General features: G+C 38.6%; 2 protein-coding genes and 1 pseudogene across 2 annotated transcripts in view; 2 read left to right on the top strand and 1 right to left on the bottom strand.

The window, feature by feature from the left end:
• Positions 8,434 to 21,290, top strand: part of OR4A47L (olfactory receptor family 4 subfamily A member 47L) — a 95,281-nt gene continuing 82,424 nt past the window's right edge. The window contains exon 1 of the mRNA XM_070228564.1: positions 8,434 to 8,531. The gene's annotated coding sequence lies outside the window, so the exon portion shown is untranslated. The remainder of the gene's footprint in view (positions 8,532 to 21,290) is intronic.
• On the top strand, positions 8,472 to 9,291 carry OR4C293P (olfactory receptor family 4 subfamily C member 293, pseudogene; annotated as a pseudogene).
• Positions 17,963 to 18,925, bottom strand: OR4C204 (olfactory receptor family 4 subfamily C member 204). The gene is given in 1 exon segment (NM_001391225.1): positions 17,963 to 18,925. A coding segment is annotated over 1 exon segment (963 nt).

The following is a 21,290-nucleotide window of genomic DNA, read 5'->3' as shown; positions in this document are numbered from 1 at the left end:
ATATGACTCAGCTATTCCACTACAGGATATTTACCCAAAGAACTTGAAATCAACAATTAAAAGAGACTTATGGTTCACTATGTTCATTACAGCATTATTGACAATAGCCAAGACGTAGAAGCAACCTAAGTGCCCATCAACTGATGAATGGATAAAGAAGATATGGTATATATATACAATGGAATACTACTCACCCAGAAAAAAGCCAAATTCATCCCATTTGCAACAACATGGATGAACTTTAGGGTATCATATTAAGTGAAATAAGTCAGACAGAGAAAGACAAACGCTGTATGATTTCACTCAAATGTGGAGGATAAACTAACATGTGGACAAAGAGAACAATTTTGTGGTCACTAGATGGGAAAGACATTGGGGGGTCGGCACAAGGGTTGAAGGGGCACTTTTATATGGTGACTTACAAATAATAAAGTACAACTGAAATTTTTCAATGCCATAAACTATTATGACCTCAATAAAAAAAGATGACATTTATCTATATTTGTTGTCATAGAAAGTGCTTACACATAATATGGAACTTAAAAATCAGGTTATAAAACCGCATGTGGCTCAGTGCTATAAATTTTTGTATCTTATTTCTGTGTGTGTAGGTATGAATAGGGATGTGTTTGCAAGCAGATTTATCAAAATGAGAACAGTACTTAACTTTGTGGTTGGATTCCATTTTACTTTGAACTTTTATTTACCTTTTAAGGGTTTGTTTTTCAATTACAATAAGCACACATGATTTTTCCAAAAGCCACATTAAAAACAGAATACACTAGAACTCATAAATAAACTCAAGCTGATTTCTTGATGAAAAACAACAACCCAGACACTGTCCTAGATTCTGGAGGCACCGCGCTGTGTAGAATCACACTAAAATCCTGTCCTCATGGAGTAACTTAGTCTCTGGAAGTTCTTCTGGATGAGAGATATCCTGACAGGAGATTTGGTCTGAGTACCTAAAGTTCCTATTTTACTGTGTCCTCCTTTTACATCAGGTAACCCCAGAAGGGTTACCATAAACTTAATTTTATGAAAATGGTGGGAGAGAGTAGAGAAAACCAAGTAGGCAGTTATCTTTGGAGTATGTAAGCATGAGAGATTTAAGGTTTGTGGGTTTTAACAGTGTTCTCTTGAATGAGAGACAGGAGGTAACGCCTCAACTCGCATTATGTTCTGTAGGATTAGTGAGTTGAAGAGATGTAGCTATATGCTTATTCCTTATCCAGCAGAGATTCTCCACCCTACTCCTTCATTCACTTTTATTTTGGCTCAGCCTTCCAAATTTTGGAGTCATCCTTGAGTCTTCTATCCCACTCTCATCTAATAGCTAATCTATGAGCAAATCTTCTTAGCTCAACTTCAAAGTATACCTTATCTTGAAGAGTTCCAGTTCCAGAAAAGATGGAGTAAGCACAGTTCAACCTTTCTGTCCTGCAGACATACAGCTATAAACCCTAGAGAGAATGCAAGGAAAAGCTATCTAAGGACTTTGCAAAGTAGATTATAGCAGGAACATTGGGGGAGGAGATCAGATTTGCAGTTTCTGACTTTTCCCTCTCTGTATCACTTGGCTGGAACTCAAAAGCAGTCTAGACCTAGAAGTGTGCACTGGGTAAATATAGAAAGAGCTCCAAGAGAATCTCTCTTTTGCTGGTCAGCCAAGGTGGCTAGAGAGTAAAGGATGGCTCTCTTCCTTTTTTTTCTTTTCTTTTTTTCTGTTCTCTTTTTCTCCTGTTCTCTTCTCTTCTTTTTTTCTGTTATCTTTTGTCCCAGACCCCAGTCAATCCTGTGACAGAGAAGCAGTGACAGGGCAACAACAGTGGCTGAGCAGGTGCTTAACACTCTTAGGGAAGAGAATCTTTCTACTTGAGCATAGGAGCTGTGATCTCAAGAGCATGAGACAAATGCCTATTGCTTTTATTCTCTCTGCATCCTCTTGATTCTTCACCATTGACACAGACTCAGTTGTGGAAAGTGTGCAGCCCAGTGAGAAAACTAAAGCCAAGTTTCCAAAGGGAGAAAGCATCAGGGAGATGAAAAAGAGGAGGGCGCTCAAGAGAGTCATCCCATGAAGTTGTGTGTGAATTCCAGGGCTCGCCTCTGAGCTGCAACTGTGTGGATCTGAACTTAAACAGCATGCCAAAGTCTTTGAGAAGGGCATTACAGAGTAAACCACCAACCAAATCCTAGACTCACTAGTGGGTGGTGCACATGTAAGGGCAGGTCTGAATTCCACTACAAAGATTTTGATAACTGAACTGACGTCAGAATCACGGGCCACAGAAGGTGGGTTGGAAATTGCCACCTGCAACTAACCAGGTTAATTGCCTGCTAAAACTAAAAATGTAACAATTTCATTAATTTAAAAAAATATCCAGAGTATCATAACATAATATTCAAAATATCCAGGATACACTCTAAAGTTACTCAGTATACAAAGAAGCAAGAAATCTCAACCTGCAAAGGAAGAAACAATCAGCAGATGCCAATCCTGCAATGACACAGATGTTGGAATTTTCAGACAAAGACTTTAAAGCAAACATTATAACAATGATTCCATAAGTAAGGGCAAGCATAACGGAAGCAAATGAAAGACAGAAAGTATCAGCAAATAAATAGAAATTATAAAGAAGAATACAATTGCAAATTGAGAAACGAAAGATACAAAAACAAAATTAAAAATTCACTGGTTGGGCTCAATGGCATAATAGAAATATAAAAGAGTCAGTGAACTTGAAGATGGATCAAATCTCAAAGAGAAAAATAAATATTAAAAAAAGATAGAGTCTCAGAGACTTGTGGGACAATACCAAATGTCTAACCTTCATGTTATCAGAGTCTCAGAAAAAGAGAAGGAAGAATATGAAAAAATAATGGTTGAAAACTTTCAAATATTGGTGAAAGATATAAACTTACAGGTTCAAGAAGCTCTGCAAATCTCAAACTGGATGAACTTGAAATCTGCCACAGACACATCGTAATAAAACTATTAAAAACCAAGACAAAGAAAAAAATCTTTCAATTGTAAAGGGGAACACTTATATAACTACAGACCATGTCAAGAAGGAGAAGATTTCTAGCCCTTCCAGGACCCATTGTATATGTCTTCCAAATCACATCTCTTTCTTCCCTCAAAGGAGAAATCTAACTTTTATGATAAATGCTAATCTGAGATTTATGATAGGACTTCTTTGCTTTTCTTTATACTTTTACACATTTACCACCAAAGTACACATGCTTAGGTTGTTCTATTTTTAAAATTTTAATAGATGTAATCATACAGTATGTAATCTTTTGTGTCTGGATTCTTTGGCTCCAAGTTTTGCTTATGAGATTCTTTCATGTTGCCATATGTACCTATAGTTCACTAACTTTTGTTGACCTGTTAGTCTATTGTATGACTATCCCATAATTTTTTTATCCATTCTATTGATGATGGACATTTACCTTTTTACCAGTTTTGTGCTATTACAAACAGCTCTACTAACATTCTCAGTGACGTGTCTTCCAGTGCGCAGGTGCACACATTTATCTTGGATTTATACCTAGGAGTGGAGTTTCTCAGTCATAGGTTATATGAATGGTTGACATTAGCTGACAATCTCCAGTAGTATTCTAATATGTATTTGGAAAACAATTATACATTTCCACCAACAGCATATGAGAGATCCTATTCCTCTATATTCACAGCCAACACGAGGTATTGACAGTCCTTTTAATTTTAGCCATGTAAAGGCAACATTGCAGTAGTATTTTTCTGTGGTTCTACATCATCGTTCTCAGATGATTAAAGAAGTGAGCCCCTTTTATGTGTTTACTGGCCATTGGTACGTTCTTTGCTGAAGTGCTGTTCAAATCGCACGTGGTTGTCTGTGTTTATTTTACTGATTTGTAAGAGTTTGTTGTATATTCTATGTCAGTCCTGGTTCTCAGAGAAGCAGCAGCTAAGGCAGAGTGATGTATAAGAGATTACTGGGTGAAACTCTGGTGAGGAAAGGTGGGATGAGCCACAGGGGTGATGCAAGTCTGACTTCTGTGAAGCAGAGAGGGATAAAAGGAAGGAGGGAGGGTCACAGACTGCAATGTAGTTTTAAGAAAGTGTTTTCGAGACCCGGGAGTTCTTGAATTAAAAGTGCAGAACGGGGGGGCTGGCCCCGTGGCCGAGCGGTTGAGCTCGCGCACTCCGCAGCAGGCGGCCCAGTGTTTCGTTGGTTCGAATCCTGGGCGCGGACATGGCACTGCTCGTCGGACCACGCTGAGGCAGCGTCCCACATGCCACAACTAGAAGAATACACAACTATGTACCGGGGGGCTTTGGGGAGAAAAAGGAAAAAATAAAATCTTTAAAAAAAAAAAAGTGCAGAACGGAAATTAGAGGTTGGGAAAGGGAATTTTTAAGAAATTGAAGAAGGTTTAAAACGTTTTTGAGGAGAATGGGAAAATGTGCTGATTAAAGAAATACATTAGGATCACTGGGCCATGTTGCTGGGCCTTTTGAAGTTGGTGATGTGAATTTATAGTGGACTAAATCTTCCCTATTTTGTGACTTTTTCTAGAGGTTGTCAGGGAACAGGTTTGGAGAACGCTTAGAATAGGATTCACACAGTACTGGAGAATTGCTGTACACTCATGCTGAACAGGCAAGAGTGTTGGAAATGTCAATGGTTACAAATTTTATGGAGGAAAATTTGTCGCATATACCAATAAGTATTAAACATGTACATACCTGTCAATATTTATCAGCATTAAAAAATATACAAAATATATGAAACTAGCAGTTCCATGTATTTGATTTTGCAGCTATTCTATTTCTTTATGCCCTTGCTTTGTTTCAGGGCTGGCTACTGCCCCTTTTATAAGTTCCATGCTGCCTGGGACCATGTCTGTCTTATTCACTAGGATATTCCTGGTATCGAGCAAAGTGCTATCATTTATTAGGTGGGGACTGAAAAAATACTTACTAAATGATTGAAATGGTGGAAGTGCATTTCAATTCAGGTCATTCTGATTCTAGATTCCTTTATCTTTTAGCACACCACACAGTAGAGGCATGGATAAAAGACAGTGGTGCTTTTTTCTCTGCATTATGAGGGAAGATGAAAGAGATGGTGTATGTGAAAAGGTCCAGGACCCATGCCTAGAACAGAGAAGATGCTCAATACAAGCTGTTGATTTTTGTTGTTCAGTCAGTGATTTCCCTAATGATGCTGACCCTCCAACATCAGTTCCTGAAATATCTTAACTCCCTTTTCCTCTGGAAAATTTATGGACTCTGTCTAGACACTAGAAGGACATTGGGCACTTTTACGAAAGAGAACAGAAGTCACTTCCTTGAGACCAAAGCCGTATTCAACAGGACTAATTAAATGATGGCATCAATATTGTTCTAACTTGTGAATGAGGCAAAAGCTAGTTTCAATACTGCCCCAGCAAGTGATCCTGTGGGAGAGAATTAGCCTCCCTCGGAGAGACAGAAAGCACATGGCACTGATAATCCCCACGATATCACTCCCACCTTATAAATAACCCTTTCCAGTGGAAGGAGAAAGATTTTCTCTGAGACTGTGCTGATGGGTATTCTTAGCCGAAAGCAGAGCTCGCAAGCCAGCTACTCTTTCTGTGAGGGCTTCTTCCCTAATATCAGCAGCCGTGCTTTTCTTGTCAAAGACAGAGTAGATAATGGAAAGTGGTGGATAAATTGGAAAGGGTACAAGCTGGAGTGACAAGCGACCTGGGTTCCAGCCCCACCACTGCCATGAATCACCCACGTGACTTTGGACCAGCTCTACCTAATCTCTCTGAGTGATAAATCCACCATCTTTAAAATTGAAACGATTGGAAAAGATGATTTTAAGTGTCATAGGGTTCTTCAGCAAATAAAGGAAAATGGATAATGGAACAAATTCCAGTTGCTTGTAAATGAAAGACACTCTTTTGAGTTCTCATCTACTTCTATTTTAAGAAACTTTCATTTCAGATGAGTTTTTGTAATCAATGGCAGTTGCCCAATCTGTGCTTTGCCTCAATGTAAAAAACAATTTGAATCTTATCCAGGAGTTTAATCATGTGAAACAGTGAAATGTGGGATGTTATGCTTGGGGCTGTCCTAGATGACCTGTTAATAACTTCCAGGTCTACCACTCCATGATGTTAGGATGTAAAACAAAGTAAAACAAAACAAAACACCGGGTGACCTATTAGTGTCCTCAGATCCTGTCAATGTAAGTTTTCTATAATCTATTTTTAAAATTAAATAAAAGAAAAATGCAACTCAAATAAAAATTCAGTGGAATAATTTTACTAAAATTCTCATTACTTTCCACAAAATAAATTCTCATGGATAACTCAAACAGGAGACTTCTTTTATTTGCTAGGTTTTAACAAATAATTTATATTGCACTCCCACAAATCTAAATCAAGAGATGAATCAGCTTAATATTTTTATTTTGGGATATATACATTCATTTTTGGCTAAATTGTATGCTGTTCATATTGACTGTATTTTCTATACTCTCTTGTATTCTGTATCAGAATCACTATGAGGGAATCTTTCACATTTGTAATAAAATTACACCCATATTGATACCTGCTTAGACTTGAATGCATACACTTAGGTCCTTGACTCCTTAAGCCACACGAACAATTTGTTGTCCATGGTGTTGATGATGGTGATATCAGAGATGCCATTTATTGCATGTTTATCACATCCAGGGTCTATATGAACACTTCATGTGTACTGTTTTCATTTGCTCTTCTCTACAACCTGAGGGTAGAGCAGTACTCTTATTTTTATTTTATAGATAAGAACATTGGAGTTTTGAGAAGTTCTCCATGATTACACAGCCAATAAATGGCAGAGGAGGGATTCAAAGTCAGATGAGTTTAAGTGACAGTATAGTACAGCAAAGCCCACAGACCTTCTAGCAAGGCCTCCTGGATGCAAACCCTAATTCTGCCATTTATTAGCTGAATATGCCTCTGTAAATTGCTAAATGTGTGTCTCACTTTCTTCTTCTGTAAAATGAAGGTAAAAACAGTAATCTACCTCATGGGGATGATGTGAGGATTGAATGAACTGATGTATGTGAAGCAGCCAGGACAGTGCTTGGCAAAGACTAAGTGCTACATGGGTGTTTGCTCTTGTTACTGCTGTCTGTGCTCTTGGACAAAATGTTCTACTCTGAAAGGGTCCCCATCAGACTTCTCATTTGCAGAAGCTGTATTTGCCTTCTTGTGGTAAAACTTGGAGTGAAAAAAAGGGGGCAGCTTCCTGATCAACACAGGAATCTTCTCTCCAGTGTTTCTTGTATCTGAGCGTCCCTTCTTCTGCTGATGCTTAATGATTCTCCTTTAATTCTTATCATACTGACCATCATTTCTTCGGCAAGTTGGAAGATTTAGCTAGTTTAAGAAGGTCTATGTTTCCTGGAGAAAAATAGGTTGTTGTTGGGTTGGGTTAGTGACAGTTTTTAAATTAATCACTAACTAAGGCACAGGCATTTCCTTAATGGCATTAGGAGATAAAGGGTGAATAGGAATAGTCTGCCAGATGAGATTATAATTTATTGCTGATTAAGACAAGGCATCCGTTCTCGATGCCTCCATAGTTTCCTTTATGTAGAGAATAGGTGAATAATCATTTAATAGAATCTTTCACTGATGCTCACCAAACTTTTTTACTTTTTCTTTTTTAACTTTAACTTCTCCCTGTAGACTACAGAAGGACTAGTACCCTTTAACTAGAAGTATTTCCCAAGCCCAGGGAAAGCAAAAGGGAATAGTAATTTAAGCTGGCTTCCTAGATCTGATGCTGTCCACAGCACGGACATGGAGCGGGAGTAAATGAGCAAGGAGAGCAATGGAGAAATTGGGCAAGTCTCCAGCTGCAACCAAGTCAGTTTCTCTGAATTCTGTTTCAGTTTGTTTTACATAAATTTGTGTTATTGGAAAAACTGACAGAAAGCACAGCAAACCTCATTGCAAAGTCCACAGAGAAATATTTAATTCAAAGGGTACGCACTACACATGCAGAAATTTCAGGAAATCCTCAACATTCATGGTTTTCTCAAGTATCATTGTATCTATGTGGCACCATGCTGAAATTTTTCAGAGATGTGCTCCAATTGGGTTAGAAAATCGATATCTGCCTAATGTTCAATTTCAGTAGCAACAACAGAAATTAAAATTTAGATAATTAAGTTATTTTTGTGTAATAACTTACGTATCTAGTGCCCAGTGATGCTGAAGTTAACAGATAGACGTATGCTCACATTTTGTGGTTAACAGAATGAATTGATACAAGAATTTTGGAACAGAAAGGGTTAAGAGGGACAGAGGGAAGTGGGTGTAACTAAAGGAAATCTTGCAACATTTTACCCCCGGAATTAGTTCTGTTATAATTATGTTTCTCTCTTGACTTTACAGGCAATACTGTACCTGCCTTATCAGTGTTTTCGGCCTCTATGGAAATACCACACAATGTCACAGAATTTTTCATGCTGAGACTCTCAGAGAACCCAGAGGTACTGAGAATTCTCTTTGTGGTCTTTCTGATCATCTCTGGGGTCACAGTTTGTAGAAACATGCTCATTGTGGTGACCGTCACCTCCAGTCCCATCCTGGATTCTGCCAGGTATTTTTTTCCTGGACAACTTGTCCTTTGTTAACACCTGTTATTCTTCCTCTTTGACCCCCCAAATCATTGCTGACTCCTTGTATGAGGGGAGAGCCATCTCTTATGGGGGCTGCATGGCTCACTTCTTTGGAGCTCATGTTTTGGCAGGTGTTGAGATCATTCTGCTCACAGCGATGGCCTATGACTGCTATACGGCCATGTGCAAGCCCCTGCACTACACTATCATCATGACCAGGCATCTCTTTGCCCTGCTGGTGGGGGTGGCTTGGCTGGGGAGCTTCCTGCGTTCTTTGGTTCAGCTCCTCTTGGTCCTTCAATTGCCATTCTGTGGGTCAATGTGATCAATCACTGTCTGTGACTTGTATCCCTTGCTGGAATTCTCCTGCACCAACACACATGTCATCAGTTTGCTGTTTGTTGCCAACAGTGGTGTCATCTGCCTGTTGAACTTCCTCATGCTGGCTGCCTCCTACATTGTCATCCTGTGCTCCTTGAGGCCCCACAGTGCAGAAGGGAGCTGCAAATCCCTCTCCACCTGTGGGGCCTGCTTCACTGTTGTTGCCTTGTTCTTTGTGCCCTGTATATTTGATTACATACACCTAATGTCTACTTTATCCATAGACAAAAATATGGCAGTATTTTTTTAATTTAATAAGCATTTATTATTGCCTACAAATCTGTGGATTAGTTGGATAGTTTTACTGGTTCCAGATAGTCGTAGATACCTCACTCAAGTGTATCACCAGCTCTGCTTATTTTATTTATTTATTTTTAATTTAATTTTATTTATTTTACTTTTATTTTTATTTTTTAAATTGAGATTCATAATAGTTTACATCATTGTGAAATTTCAGTTGTACATTATTTCTTGTCTGTCGCCACATAAGTGCTCCCCTTCACTCCCTGTGCCCACCTCCAAACCCCTTCCCCTGGTAACCACTGAACTATTTTCTTTGTCCCTGTGTTTGTTTATATTCCACATATAAGTGAAATCACATGGTGTTTGTGTTTCTCAGCCTGGCTTATTTCGCTTAGCATAATTCCCTCCAGGTCCATCCATGTTGTTGCATATGGAATGAATGTGTATTTTTTCTGGCTGAGTAGTATTTCACTATATATATATACCACATCTTCTTTACCCAATCATTGCTCAATGGACACTTGGATTGTTTCCATGTCTTGGCTATTGTGAATAGTGCTGCAATGAACATAGGGGTATATATGTTACTTTGGATTGTTGATTTCAAATTGTTTGGGTAGACACCCAGTAGTGGGATAGCTGGGTCATACAGTATTTGTAGTTTTAGTTTGTTCAGGAATCTCCATACTGTTGGATGTCTCTCTGTGTTTCCTTGTAAGTCAGTGAGTTTCCTTATGATGGATATTTTGAATTCTTTGTCATTTAGCTTGTATATTTCTGTGTCTTCAGTGTTGGTTTCTGGAGAATTGCCATTTTCCTTCTGGTCTGAATTGTTGCTGCAGTTTCTCTTTGTTTGATGAACTAATCTTTTGTTGAGCATTTGTGGTATTCCCCACCGGTGGGGGGGGGGAGCAGGAACAGTGTTTCTGGCCCCACCTGGTCTGCTGGAAGCTGTGGGGGTATTATGGGTGCTTGCCCCAGCCTGGGATGTGTTCAGGGACTTGTGTGGACTGTCCTTGGTGGGCGGGGCTTCCTCCCTAGGCTAGGGCCTCTCTCTGGTGCCACAGGGGTGCTCTGAGCTCCCCCTACCCACCAGAAAGTGATAACCAGTGGGCTCAAAGCTACTGCATCAATTCCTGCAGGTGTCCAGGACATGTTCTGTCTTTGGGAGCACAGCTGCACCGTGAGCATGTGTGCGAGCCTGGGAAGTGTTTGCCCCAGCACAGAAATCTACTGAGTTCCCTGTTTACGATCTGCAGTCTGTGGGGTCTCTGTGCTTGGTTGGTGGGGCTTCCTCGCTGAGACCTGAGCTATGGCTGCTCCTTGATGGCCCTGGGGCATGGTGGGCTCCCCCTCCCTGCCAGGAAAGTCAGCGCTTGTGAGTTCAAAACTGCTGTGCCTGAGACCAGCCTGGGGCTGAGTGGTTAAGTTCACGTGCTCCGCTTCAGCGGCCCAGGGTTTCACTGGTCCAGATCCTGGGCATGGACATGGTACCACTCATCAAGTCATGCTGAGGCAGCATCCCACATGCCACAACTAGAAGGACCCACAACTAAAAATATACAACTATGTATCAGGGGGCTTTGAGGTGAAAAACGAAAAATAAAATCTTTAGGAAAAAAACTGCCACACCTATTCCTGCTGCCTCCCCAACCTGTACCCTCTTTGGGAGCACAGCTGCACTGTGAGTACTGTGCGTGTCTGAGAAGTGTTTGCCCCAAGGTGGAAATCTGCTAAGGTCCCTGTATATGATCCACAGTCCACAGGGCTGCTGAGCTTGGTTGGCGTGGCTTCCTTGATGGGACCCTTGTTGCCCCTTTATGGCACAGGGGTGTGGTGGGCTCCCTCTCTCCACTGGGAGAGCGACCATGGTTTAAGGGTTACTGCCTCCTCCTCTTATGGTCACCCTGCTGTGTGTTCCCACATTCCAGGTGCTTGCACCATGTTGGAAAGTGTTTGTGTGCACGCACAGGGCTACCACAGAGAGCAGGGTGTGCTCACATATTTTTGCCACTTCCTTGGGGGCCAGTCCATCCACCCTCAGATGTATAGCTGTGTGTGTCTCTCAGGCATCCTGTTGTACTGTGTGGGCTTCCTCCATTGGTCAGTGAGTGTCCATTAAGTTGTAGTTCAAAAAAGGGAGAGACGAAGGGAACAGCTCACTGTGATCTGTTGCTGATGTCTCTGTATTTTTAAATATTTTTTAAAAAATTTCTTTTTCTTTTTTTATTGCAGTAGCATTGATTTATAACTTTATATAAATTTCAGGTATACATTGTTATATTTTTATTTCTGTGTAGATTACATCAGGTTCACCATCCAAAGGCTAATTACCATCCATCAACACACATATGTGCTTAATCACCCCATTTGCCCTCCTCCCTCCACTTTTCCCCTCTGGTAACCACCAATCCAATCTCTGTTTCTGTGTGTTTGTTTATCATTGTTTTTATCTTCTACTTATGAGTGATTTCATATGGTATTTGGCTTTCTCCCTCTGACTTATTTCACTTAGCATAATACCCTCGAGGTCCATCCATGTTTTCACAAATGGCTGGATTTCATCATTTCATATGGCTGAGTAGTATTCCATTGTGTGTATATACCACATCTTCTATATCCATTCATCCCTTGATGGGCACCTAGGTTGCTTCAAAGTCTTGGCTATTGTGAATAATGCTGCAGTGAAGAAGGAGGTGCATGTAGCTGTATGCATTCATGTTTTCATGCTCTTTGGAAGAATACCCAGCCATGGAATAGCTGGATCATATGGTAGATTTATTCTTAATTTTTTGAGGACTCTCCATACTGTTTCCCACAGCAGCTGCACCAGTTCACACTCCTACCAGCAGTTTATGAGGGTTCCCTTCTCTCCACAGCCTCTCCAACACTTATTGTTTCCTGTCTTGTTAATTATAGCCAACATGGCAGTATTTTATGGTACTCAGACACCTATGTTGAATCCACTCATTTATACTCTGAGAAATGAAGAGGTAAAAAACGCCATGAGAAAGCTCTTCACACAGTAAGAAATTGCAGATGGACTATAAGCAGTAAAGTAGGAAATAAAAATGACTTTATTTCTGTAAGTGGAACAAACATGTTTATTTTTTATCATATATTATCTTATTCCATCTTATCCATTCCTTCACCTTCAAAGACTTTTATAGTTTACTTAGTCTTTTTACTTGAATTGCATAATTTGATTATAAAACAACTATGTGAACTATATATGGCATGAATGATTATTCTCCCTCTTTTAGAAATGAGGAAATTGTGTCTCCTGGTGTGGTTAATTTATAATCAAAGTGATCTAGCTTTGAAGTACCTAAACCAAAATTCAGAAACAGTTATTTTTGATCCATCATCCAGATGTTTAAATAGCAATTCATGTTGATATATTGAGTCTGTTTGATAATTGAGTAGTAGAAATGTAACACAAAATGCAACTTAAGACAAATAACTTCATGCTTAGCTATGTTTAGCAGTCTGTGCATCTAGGCCTGGCTTTCATTGCTTCTCATCACCCTTTATGACATCAGCAGTATGGCTGCTACACTGTGGCAGAGAGGGTAAGACCTGGCTCTGGAGACAGATCAGCCTGAGCTTACCTTATTTCCCATGCTTACTCATGGCATGACCTTGAGTAAATGACCAAACCTCTATAAGCCCGTGCTGCCTTTCTTTAAGATAAAGACAAAGACAAGCATAATAGGTGTTTACAGTGTTATTGTGAGAATGAAATTAGATAATCTACGTAAAGGTCTTAACCCAGCGTGTTGCACATATACACCCAATATGTTTTACTTGATATTATTGTATACATACTTCAAGTCTTTCCTAACCTTCCACACAGAGGCTGTTTTCTTTTGCTTTTCTATCTCTCCTAAGTTTGAAATATATGCTTCATTTAGCGTAGGGTGGTTTATTTTTTGGCCAATGATACAAAGTTGTATTTACTTGTATATTTTCTAACTCTTTCTGTTTCAAATTCCAGGAATGCTAGTGCTTTGGAATCTGAAACATACACGCATGTTCATTCCATTCTTTTCCTGGTTTTACAAATTCTGACCATATCCCTTTTGAGGCTTCACCCTTTAAGAGTCTAGGCTCCCATAATATATAATAAACTTATCCTTTGATTGACAGTTAATCTGTAATTCACCATGTTGCAACATATCGACTTTTTACACTAAGAAAAAAACAACTAAAAATTAACGTGAAAAGCAATTTCTTTACTACGACTATTCAAAATTACTCTCCCAAAACTCCTAAGTTCAGGAGATCATCAAGAAATAATTATTATTTTAGGTCCAAACTTCTATGTATGACAAAAACAACAGTTATAGAGTTCTCAGGCAAAATAAATATTGTCTTCTTTCACTTTGTCGTAGTTTGACAGTCTATAGCTAGGTATAACTGAGACCTTGAATTCTATATATATTCATTTCTCCTGTTAGACAATAAAAGTATAATAGAGATGATTTTCCAATCAACTAAGAAAAAGATCATAATGAGGCTCGCTAAAAAATAGCCTATCTTTTTGCCAGCTTGCCACAATTTTATCTCAAGAGGCTTATAGAAAAGCGTTCTTACTTTAGTTGAAACTTGAAATGCACCTTTATTTCTGGTGCAGTTAAAACATCAAATGTCATAAAGGACTGATCTTAGTGCCCCCTTGTTTCTTTTCCAAATCGTGATTAATAATGGTTCAACTAACTTATGAATGCTGCTTAATTTTTAAAAAAATTCAACCTGCTAGAAAAAAGACATGAGTAAATGTCACCAGAAGTTTTCCATATAATTTAAAAATTATTACTAATTTTGTTTACAAAGGTAATAGTGTTTCCCTTTTGGACACTATGTAAAATATTTTTCCCTCAAAACATGTATCTATTTTAAAATTTAGAAAAAGATGGGAAATACATAAGAAAATAAAGATGTGTGTGTGTGTGTGTGTGTGTGTAAACCCACCTATAAGCACACTACCTAGAGATAGTCACTATCAACATTTTGGTAGATATGCTTTTAGATGTCATCATCTTTTTCTCCTCCTCCACCTCCTCCTTCAGCTTCTTCTATAAACTTGGTTAAACCTCAACCATCTTAAAAGTTACTCTCAGGGGCTAAATTACTTTTTTTGTTGAGCTTACAAGGCATCTTACACAGTAAACTTTTCTGATCCTCAGTTTATTTGTCCAAAAGTGGGCATTTATTCATTAATGTATGCCCTTATACATACATATATGTGTGTTATGAGACACAAATGTGTAAGAAGAGCATAGTGTCTGACAGGTTGATGGGAGCCTAATAAATGGTAGCTCCCTTGCCTGCCAGTGGGAAAAGGAAAACAGAAGAACAGAAGCTGGAAATAATGTAAGCCTCTGAATTTTAAGCACTGTTGAAAATACACATGTGAAATCAAAAAGGAAGACATATTTGAGATTTTTATTCTGCAACTCATTGTTATACGGCTACTGGCAAGCTACTTGAAAAAATAGTTTTTCGCCTCTCTTGAACTCCCCTCCCTCAAGTTGAGTTTTCTTGTTTTGTTTTGTTTTGTTTTAATGGACAATCATAGGATGAACACACATTCGTAGGAAACATATTTGGTTTTTTTTTAAATTTATCAGAGGAAAGTAATACTATATAAGCCACAAAGTACTTCTTTATGTACAAACCAGTGTAGATGGAGAAGACAATAATTTCAAAGAAATTTCCTGTTATGTGGAACTCAAAACACTTACAGAGTTATAAGTTACCAACTGGTCACCAGCTGATTCTTTGCAGACTCAGACATTTTCAGCCTGGCCTATCTATGAAAGCAAGTCTACCTTCAAATTCTTTCAAACAATGAAGGCCAAAGGGTTTCAAGGAGAGAATTTCAAAGATTAGAAAGAAATGTAAGAAATTTAACTTGTTGTCTGTTTACCTTAAGGGGATACAAAATGGGTTTCATAAAGCACAAAGAGTTTAGGTCAGACAAGCTCAGATTTGAATTTTGACTCAGCTAAGTGTTAGCTAACTGATCTTGAGCAATGCAATGGACCACTCTATCCCTTGGTTTCCTAATTTATGAAATGAGAACATCCACATTACTGCACTTAATTGAGCTGTACTGAGAATTAAATAACAGAAAGAGTATAAAGGACTTTGCACATAGTAAATACTCAATAAAAAAAGCTGTCATAATTAATTTTACTAACATTGTTTTATTAATGCTTACACCTTAGCTTATGGGTAGAGTCACCATTATGTTCAAATAATGAAATGCTTTAGACAGAAGTAAGTTCCGTAGTTTGGGGATTCAAATAAATCAAGGACAGAAAGAAATTAGGGTCGTAAAACAATTGCGTCCAAAAGATGTAAAGTGAGTGCTTAGGTCAACACTTTAGCCACGAAAAGTGCTCAATTAACATTAGCTATCTTACTCTACCTTCTCCTCTCCTTATTTTTACACTGTCCTTTTTCATTCCATTTTTCTTGGGAACAAGAACTAGATCTTTAAAAGATAAATTGGATTTTTTAAACCTACCATTGCTTGCATATATTTACAAGATGGTCACACATAATTTATGGCAAAACATCTATTTTTAAAGGTCTTTGTATATAGTGAGATCTAACCTATATAAGTTCTGAGAGCATGAGAAATGTCAGCATCACATGATATTAAAATCCCTGGGTGAGAAATCTTCTCCTGAAAAGAGATTTCTGAGCTCTTCCTCAAGAATCACAAACTCTATACAGAGGAAGGTCTTTTAGTCTCAGCACCGGGTTTTCCCTTTTCCTCCTTATTCTGGAGGACTGGACAAGACAGAATCCACCATTAGTGAGAGCTTTTGAAATTAGTTCTACTTAGGCATCTCTCAGTTGCTCCAACCAGCTCTCCCATTTGTATCTACAGAGATATTTAAAGGCATTTTAATCCCAGAATACATAGCTGGTGATGGGCTAGCTCTTAGTGTCCAGGGACCTGCTCATTGACCCCGTTAAGTTTCCTTGCTGAGGTAATTACTCACCATTATGCTGTTCCTGCTTGTCAGTGGATGCCATTTATGACATATTTTGAAGTGAAGTGAGGCTGAGTCACATGTTTGGGCCTTCTGTGATCATGGTTAATGAAAGACAGCAGCAGTGTCCTTGGTCTCCTCTGTTAGGAACTGCAGTCCCCAGAATACCTTATGCCCTGACAACATCTCTGACAGCTATACAGCATCTCAGAAATTTTCACTATCTTTCAGCTAACTAATTTTTTCAATTTAAATTGCTTAATTCTTACAACATAAGGATGTATGTAATTTTATTTCCCTTTTACGGATTAAGAAACAGGTAGAGAGGGGCTGGCCCCATGGCTGAGTGGTTAAGTTCACACGCTCTGCTTCAGTGGTCTAGGGTTTCACTGGTTTGAATCCTGGGCGCAGACATGGCACTGCTCATCAGGCCACACTGAGGCAGCGTCCGTATAGCACAACCAGAGGCACTCACAACTAGAATACACAACTATGTACTGGGGCCTCTTTGGGGAGAAAGAAGAAGAAAAAAAAGAAGATTGGCAACAGTTGTTAGCTCAGGTGCTGATCTTTGAAAAAGAAACACAAAAGCAGGTGTAGAGGTGTAGCAACTTGCTTACATTTACAAGGCTAATTAAAGCTGAAGACAAGATGCAAAATCAAGACTATTTGATCCAAAGCTCTTAATGCCTGACTTCAAACCTTCTATTTCCGAAGCTCTTAGAATTTCATTATGTTCATGATATGGTTTCTTTTCTATAATCCAGATTTGTGATCAAGTCCAACTTAATGGCATAAACTTGTTCTTACATCACTAGCGATTTTCTAAAACAGTTGTTTTGTTTCCAAAGTCTTCTTTTCCTTTGTGTCTAAGACAAGCCTTTAATGTACAAATACTTTCTGCCTTAACTCTCAATTATGTTTCCTTTGCACCAGCCAATTCTAATTCTAATTCTTTTTGTAGACAATTGTATGCTACAGAGAGTGGTGGAGATGTAATTTTTTGAAAGCACCTTAGCATGCAAATGCACTCTTCTTCAGATTGTAATAAGTAAAAAATTTTTTATTCTTGTTATGGGAGGACATATAAAAACCTCTTAAACTTAGGAAGATAAGAAGTATATTTTGATTAAAAGTGCTTTTTGAAGCCTCTTTTCCTACTGTTCTACACTTTTTCCATATTTAATTGTTTTTCCTCTTTTAAAATAAAACTCCATTCTAACTGTAGTGCTGGGTACAAAGAGTGTTCAAGAATATTGCTGTTGATCTGTTTCATACCCAAAATCAGGGCAATGCTATGCCTTTTGTGGGCCTTTCATACATTTGTCCTCATGGATTCTTTCCTCTATAAAGGTAATAAAAATTATATTTTATGGCTGCATTGGTGTAAAGACCACTGTTCTCCAAGTTGGGTTACATTCATTTTTTATTCTTATTTTAAAAGAAATTGACATATTTCAAGGGCTCCTAAAACTATCATAGGCCCTGCGCACTGTGCCCACTGTGCCATAATGGATATGTCAGCCCTGTCCACAACATGTGGGCTCCTGAAGGAAACTGATCCAGGCAGGATAATTGACTGTCCCAAGTTTAACGAACTAAGGAGGAGGATAAATCTCTATAAAAGATCACTAGATTTTTTTTGCCTAGATACTCCAACCACAAGATTTATTTAGCTCCAGTTTTCATTATTTGCCCCCAGAGTTTCTTCATGACATTTTTCATTTCTGTATTTCTGAGGGTGTAGATCAAAGGGTTCAACATAGGAGTTCCTATGGTGCAAAACACAGTCACAGCTTTGTCAGCAGGGAAGGAGGTCACGGGTCTTAGGTACAGAAATGAACAAGGTACAAAGAATAAGATGACAACAGTGACATGAGAGGCACAAGTAGATAGGGCTTTGTGACGCCCTTCAGAGCTATGTGTCCTCAGGGAGCATAGGATGAGGACATAGGAAATAACCAGCATAGAAAAAATGATCAAACAGAGAGACCCACTGTTGGCAGCAATCAGAGGCCCCAAAGTGTGAGTGTCTGTGCAGGCCAGCTCCAGAAGAGGTATTATATCACACATAAAATGGTCAATGACATTGGGGCCACAGAATGGTAACTGGATCATGAACAAAATCTGGATCCCTCCATGAAGAAACCCTAAAACTACAGCCATTCCCACCAGGAAACCACACACAGGTCTCTTCATGACGGTCATATAGTGCAAGGGCTTACAGATGGCTACATAGCGGTCATAGGCCATGACAATTAACACGATGATCTCAGTTCCAGCAAAGAAATGTTCAGCAAAGAGCTGAGTCATGCAGCCATTCAAGGATATGGTGCTCTTCTCAGAGATCAAGTCAAAGATCATTTTGGGTGCTATGGAAGAAGAGTATAAACCATCTATAATGGACAAACAGGACAGAAAAAAGTACATGGGTGAGCCCAGGGCTGGGCTGATGAAGATGGTGACTGAGATGAGCAGGTTACCTGACAATGTGATCAAGTAGAGGATTAAAAACACAGCAAATAAGACTTTCTGCAGTTCTGGATTCTGGGTCAGACCCAGCAGGATGAATTCTGTTACATTGTTCATGTTTTCCATTGATTCAGCTTGGGTTGTAAGCAAATGATCCATCTGGAAAGATCATAGTATTTCTAAGTGATGATATTTTTAATTCCGTTTAAAATATTCCATCATCTCCTGAGTCCTGGTCTCTGTGACTGGACCTTCCACTCACTGCCATTTTGCAGATAGTTGTAAAGCAGAAAGGAAGGAGGTTAAATTTTCCTTATTCCTATTAATTGGATAGTGGCTATACCTTACTAACACCAGAATACAAGCAAGGTGTTATTACAAATGTTGACTTATGGTTGACTTCCAAAGTTTCTTGATCTAAAAGTCTCACAGATGGCTATATATCACTTTTGTGGACAAATTTCACCAATAACATTTATTTTCAAGTTATTCTTGTCTATTGGCATGAATACCTGTAAGTATATGATCACAATATTCTTTTTTTTTTCCCAAGGAAGATTAGCCCTAAGCTAACTGCTGCCAATCCTCCTCTTTTTGCTGAGGAAGACTGGTCCTGAGATAACATCCATGCCCATCTTCCTCTACTTTTATATGTGGGATGCCTACCACAGCATGGCTTGCCAAGCGGTGCCACGTCTGCACCCGGGATCTGAACCGGCGAACCCCGGGTCGCTGAGAAGCGGAAAGTGCAAACTTAACCGCTGCGCCACTGGGCTGGCCCTAAACAATATTCTTTTAAAAGTCATCTGTGTATCAGATATGAAAGTACCAAGCCTTACTATATTTATACCAGCTGTGTTCTTTGAACTGTTATTCCTTTCTGTCAAGTGAATGCACCTGCACAGACAGACAGAGACAGAGCTGCCGATGGAGTTTTTTTCCCCTCAAAATGCCAAGGAACTATCTTTAGAACAGCTCTTTGAGCAGCATTCACTCAACAGCCCCAGATGTTGTGTGTGGCTTGACATGACTCTTTCATACTCTCTCTTTCCACATCTTTGAATGTGGACATGTAAGCGGTATGAATTTCCCTGAAATGTTCCCAATGTTTCTTAAATGAATTCTCTGTGCAGTTCTTATTTCATCACATGTACAAAGGTGCTCTGGATTAGATATATTACTCTACTGACCTTTTAAAACTGGAATTAAATGTCATGAATTCTCCCTGAGTTTCCTACTGACAAGACTGAAATGTTAGGGTCACCTAAGGTAATACAGTTTTCCCTTTTGGCATAAGTTTAATCAATTAAGATGAACTTGAAGTTTTCATTGCTAACTAGTGGAAATATTGAATATATACAAGAATATATGTATATCTATTTTTGGAAGGATCTGTACATAGACTTTCAAGAGTGAGTACACGTTGTTGTTACAAAAGATCTAAGATATTTTGTTCCTCTCCCCTTATTTTTCTTTTTTCTCCAATCCCTGCGAAGAAACATAAGCACATATTTTTCTTCAAAAATTTCTGAACACAGAATTCAGCATCGTGATCTTTCAGCTTCAATAAAGGAGAGGAAAGATAGCTTTAGTTTTCAGGAAAGCTCAGTCTCTGAGTTGCTTCTTCTCTATCCATGGCTGCAATAGATGGTGACTAAGTTTAGTCATTTTTAATAGATTTAATTCACAAATTCTAACTTCAACGTGGCAACATGGAGGTCATGAAAGGGGGAAAGAATTTCAAATCATTACAAGCAGAAATCCACAGAATCAATCTTCTTGGTGAGACATAAATGTTAACCACAATGTTGGAAAAGTGACTTTAATAGTTCTCAACAGCGTTTTGTTTGGTAACATTACAGATAGTGTTTTCCATTGATATTTTTGTGTCATTGTGTGCAAATTCATTTTTAGGGAAAAAGATTAACCTTCAATTCATAGAATATAACTACAAAACCTATTTCAGTGAAAATAAATTGGCTAAATTAAGTTAATCTAAATAAAATCAGGAGAAAGATTTAATTCTCACTGACCTGGATCTAGTTGATTGTGGATTCCTCAGTTTTCAGATTAAGCCCAGTCATTGCTTTCTTCCCCTCAGGGCATATGCACCACAGCCACAAATAGACTCCAAGAGCTGCCAAGTGAGACACTGAATTTTTTATCTCTCTAGACAACTTTCCCAATCTTGAACATTTTACGTTATTTTGGTTCCCATTATCAGTCAAGAAATGGTGATAGCTCTAGGATTTAATTTCTACTCACTTTCCTGGTTTCCTGTGAAGGTGTAAATATATCTTCAAAACATATTTTTTTTTTCAGATCTCTTAGGACTCTATCCAATCCAAATTAAAAACAATGTTCTTCAAGTCAGGAAAAGTTAGTGTATGCAACTACGAAATATATAAATGAATTGAATCCACTTGATTGGACATTGTTTTCTTAAATAAATTCTGCCAAATTTTTGTTTCCAAAAAGCCCATGAACAGTGTGGAGAGAATTCCTTTTATTCCTGATTTAAGCC

Source organism: Equus caballus, chromosome 12 (genome assembly GCF_041296265.1).
Source record: "Equus caballus isolate H_3958 breed thoroughbred chromosome 12, TB-T2T, whole genome shotgun sequence".
Lineage (NCBI taxonomy): Eukaryota > Metazoa > Chordata > Mammalia > Perissodactyla > Equidae > Equus > Equus caballus.
This window is presented reverse-complemented; position numbering and strand designations above follow the sequence as displayed.